This window comes from Podarcis pityusensis, assembly GCF_964106645.2.
Source record: "Podarcis pityusensis genome assembly, chromosome: 16".
Taxonomy (NCBI): Eukaryota; Metazoa; Chordata; class Lepidosauria; order Squamata; family Lacertidae; genus Podarcis; species Podarcis pityusensis.
Genome location: NC_138041.1, coordinates 16622055 through 16626630, shown reverse-complemented (window position 1 = coordinate 16626630; position 4576 = coordinate 16622055). Strand labels below are relative to the sequence as shown.

The window sequence follows — 4576 nt, the reverse complement described above, 5'->3', positions numbered from 1 at the left end:
TTTTGCCACTGTGAGAACAGGATGCTGGACTAGGTGAGCCACTGACCTGCATTTTATGTTCTTAGGTTTCGGTGCCTCCCAGTATGCAAACATCTCCATCCCTTCACAGGACTCTTTCCTTTCAGTACATCAAACTAGATAATCCCAGACCTGCCTCTGACATCACACTGGGAAAGCCAACTTGGCCAATTGGGAGGAGGCTCTGGGCCAAGGCTGGTTTCTATAGCACCATCCAGGCCAGGCCAGACTGCTTGGAAAACAAATGTGAGCTCCTCAAGCCCTTTGGGAGAATGCTTGCCATCTGCAGCGGCTGCTGCCCCAAGCAGTGGCCCTAGAGTACAGGAAACTAGGGCACCATCAAAACGTGGAACCATGGAAGGGCATCGTGGCAAGGCCTCCACATTTCTGAGGTGATGGGAGGTGAGAGACAGCAGCCCTAGTGGGGAGGTTCTGGGAAGGGAGCTTCCATGATTATGGATGGGGACAGGTTGGAGTGATTAAGGCCTGGCGTAGACTGGGAACTGTACAGTTGGAAGGGACCCCCCAGGAGCCATCTAGTCCAACCCCTACAAGGCAGGACTCGCCGCTAAAGAACATATGACATTTTCACAAAGTTGAATCCCTCACAGTTGTCTTTAGGTTAGAGGGTTAGAGTTAGAGAGTCGGGGTTAAGGGTCAAAAGATTAGTGTTTGGGGCTTATGATTAGGTGCTAGATTTGGGCTTTCAGTTATTTCCAGGCTATTATTTCTAGGAAGCCACCCAGATTGGCAGGGGCAACCCAGTCAGATGCATGGGGAATGAATTAAATTGTTTGTTTGTTTGTTTGTTTCTACTTATGGTGGCACCTGCCCACCTAGCAGTTCGAAAGCACCCCTAAGTGCAAGTAGATAAATAAGTACCGCTTTATAGCGGGAAGGTAAACGGCGTTTCCGTGTGCGGCGCTGGTGCTGGCTCGCCAGTTGCAGCTTCGTCACGCTGGCCACGTGACCCAGAAGTGTCTTCGGACGGCTCCGGCTCCCGGCCTCTTGAGCGAGATGAGCGCGCAACCCTAGAGTCAGTCACGACTGGCCCGTACGGGCAGGGGTACCTTTACCTTTACCATGGTGGCATATCTTTCCATCCACTGCTGCCATCTGGTGGCACAATTGTGTGCCTGCAGCCTCTTTCTCCCCATTGCTGCCATCTGGTGGCTTAGTAGTGTGCCTGCAAGCCTATTGCCAGTGTGGGTCCACCTGTCATTGGCTCTGGCTCCACCTATCATTGGCCTCTCTGTCTTCGCCTTATCAGTCTCAATGGGCACCAGCTGCTACTGAGCCCTGCTGAATCCACTGTTGCTAAGTTAGTCTCTTAGCCACTAAGCTGCACACAAACACTTAGAATCATAGAGTTGGAAGAGACCACAAGGGCCATCGAGTCCAACCCCCTGCCAAGCAGGAAACACCATCAGAGCACTCCTGACATATGGTTGTCAAGCCTCTGCTTAAAGACCTCCAAAGAAGGAGACTCCACCACACTCCTTGGCAGCAAATTCCACTGTCGAACAGCTCTTACTGTCAGGAAGTTCTTCCTAATGTTTAGGTGGAATCTTCTTTCTTGTAGTTTGGATCCATTGCTCCGTGTCCGCTTCTCTGGAGCAGCAGAAAACAACCTTTCTCCCTCCTCTATGTGACATCCTTTTATATATTATACACACTTATACACACACTTTGATCCTGTGTGTGAAATACTCAGATTGACCTGATCAAACAAAATGAGCTGAAAGAACTATTATAGAGCTGGCACTCTATTGCAATAGAGATATGAAACCCCTAAAGTGAATTTCATTCCTCCAGCTGACAGTGATGAGGAAGGAATTGGGGTGTGTGGGTGAACTATATTTTGTTGTGTGTCCACAGAGGAGACGGAGAGTGTCCCTGTGTGGTCCAACTGAATAGCTCAAGTCATGTGAAGTTGTGTGCTTCACGCGAGCATCCCTCTATAACGTTGCTGCTCTCTGTAGTTGTGGCAAAATGGGCATGAATTGCACAGAGGTCTCTGTGGGAGACCGATGCATGGAATCGGTGGTACTCTTTGTGTGGGCAACTTCCACCATGGTTCTCTCAGTGGCAAAGCTGACAGGCCTGCTCTGCTGAACAAACAGTCTTTAGTAACTTTGCCATAATAAAGTTGAGTCCCTGCTATACCGATCGGTGTTTTATTACAAGGCTCCCATGAATTCAGTGTTGCTTGCCTGGTCTTTCCCCCCTAGGCCGACCACGGTCTTCTTGGCCAACAGTTGCCTCAAGGGCAGAGGAGGACGACGATGACAACGGCGACAATGACAATGACAAAACCATACTGTCCAAGGAGCAGATCGAGGACCTCAAAAGGGCCTTTGAGAAAGGGAGTTTTTCTGACCTATCCGAGAGGCTCCAAGACGCTCTTCACTTCCTGGAGAACATCTGCCTGGATGTGGGTGTCGCTGGTGAACCTGGAGCAGGCAAGTCCACCTTCATCAACACCTTCCGGGATCTGCACGAGGAGGATGAGGGTGCTGCTCCTACCGGTGGGGCGGGCGCCAGTAAGGACCCTGTGGCTTATTCACACCCCAAGTACACCAACGTGGTTCTGTGGGACCTGCCAAGCATCAGTGCTCCTGGTTTCAGCGTGAGAACTTACCTGGAGGAGATCAAAGTCTCCCGCTATGATTGCTTCATCATCCTTGCCTCTCAGCGCTTCACCTCTGCCCACGCCAAACTATCTCGTCACATCAAGAAAGCTGGCAAGGACGTTTACTTTGTCCTCTCCAAGGTGGATGCGGAGCTGGAAGCTGCCCGCCAGAGCCAACCGTCTGGCTTCAGCGAAGCGGTGGCCCTGCAGAAGATCCGAGAGGCCTGTGTGCAAGACCTCCAGGCTGAGCGAGTGAAAGCCCCCAAGGTATTCCTGATCTCCAGCATTGTAGCCAGCAAGTACGACTTCCCCCTCCTTGGGGAGAGCCTCAGCGAGACCCAGGGTGTGCAGAAGAGCCACTCCTTCATCTTAGCCACGCCCAACATCTCCCACCGCATCCTGGAAAAGAAGAAGGCCGCCATGGTTGAGCACATGTGGCTGGTCTCGGCAGTAGCCTGCGGCCAACAGGCTGTGCCCATCCCGGCACTTTCAATCGCATGCAACGTGGACCTCCTGGCCAAGACCCTGCAGGGCTACTGCGTCAGCTTCGGCTTGGATGATTCCTCCTTAAGGAAAGCAGCTGAGCACACGGGGCAGCCTTTGGAGCAGCTCAAAGCCCTGGTCAAGTCACCGCTGGCTGTGGCCATCACCGAGGAGCAAGTGGTGGAGCTGCTGATGGAGGCAGCCAGCAAAGCGCTGAAGCTGCCCAGAGACCTGGTGCCAGTGGCTGAGGTGGGCCCGTCGTTCACCGTGGTGTACAATATGCTGAAGATTTTTGTGGACGAGGCGGCGGCAGATGCCCACCGGGTGCTGCTCAAAGTGTTTATGAGCCACAGGCCTCGAAGTGAGTCAGACCAACATGTTGTGAGCCCTGGAGGCAGCAGAGGGATCTTCTCACCCACGGACACAGAAACATAATGTCTAGAGCAGAGAAAGAAAGCTCATGGCCCAAACACTCAAGTATTCCCTGTTTCTGTGGCTTCTGCTTGCAGAAGGTTCCTCTCCCAGAAGGTTCCTGCTCTTGCTTGAGATGGTTAAAGCAGGAGCGACTCCCTCCCTCTCAGAAACAGACAGAAATACGTTATTATGTCTCAGCCCGAAATGAATAAGGCAACCAGGGCCACATTCACGCCAGACATTTAGAGTACGCTGATACCACTTTAAACCATCATGGCTTCCCCTAAAGAATTCTGGGAGCTGTAGCTTGGTCAGGGTTCTGAGGTTTTTAGGAGGCCCCTAGTTCCACAGACTGGTGTTTGTTTTGATTCAGAGGTAAAAAGTGGGTTTTCCTGTGGAAAGTGGTGGGACAAAAGAAATACCCCACTCCTGGCTTGATCCCGTGCCCACACATCACAAACCTGTGCCTAGAAATGGAGGCACAAAATGGAAGTGTGAATTAGCACCCATGCTCCTCCAGCACCTTTTAAAAAGGTGCCACCCAGGAAATTGCAGTGCTTGTTTTCAGAAATTGGGTGTTCTGTTCAAATTACCTATACTGATCCCTTTTTACTCATCAGCCTCTGTTTTGGTGTCTATTTTCCTCTTAAGATGATGAAGTACACTGCCTTCACCATTATTAATTTTCCAATTCAGAGCAAAGGGGTTGCTAGAAACCAGAGAAGTGTTGAAAGTGGTAAACACTGGAAATTGGCGGATAGCAAGGAAGAAATAGAATTAAGAACCCCAAAAATTAGAAAGCAGAGGAGAAAAGATATAAATGTAATTAAATTTACAAGGAGTAGAATACATCTCAGGAATTCTAAAAACCTTTTAGAGGACAGCATTGAACAAATGATCAGCCCTCCTCCTTGACTGACTTCAAGAAAGAGGTTGACAGTATTTGTATAACCTCGGTATTTGAAGTTAACCCTCAGTGATGGTTAACTTTCCCACCGCTTCTTAAACATACAGTGAATGTCAGGCCTC

The 4576-nt window shown here is 50.4% G+C and overlaps 1 protein-coding gene across 1 annotated transcript; it reads left to right on the top strand.

The window, feature by feature from the left end:
* The first annotated feature begins 215 nt into the window (after nucleotides 1-215).
* Nucleotides 216-3610, top strand: LOC308465578 (interferon-inducible GTPase 5-like). The gene is made up of 2 exons (XM_080985568.1): nucleotides 216-420; nucleotides 2250-3610. Exons 1-2 carry the CDS (start codon nucleotides 414-416, stop codon nucleotides 3566-3568), a joined length of 1326 nt encoding a protein of 441 aa, XP_080841694.1. The 5' UTR covers nucleotides 216-413; the 3' UTR covers nucleotides 3569-3610.
* The last annotated feature ends 966 nt before the right edge of the window (nucleotides 3611-4576 follow it).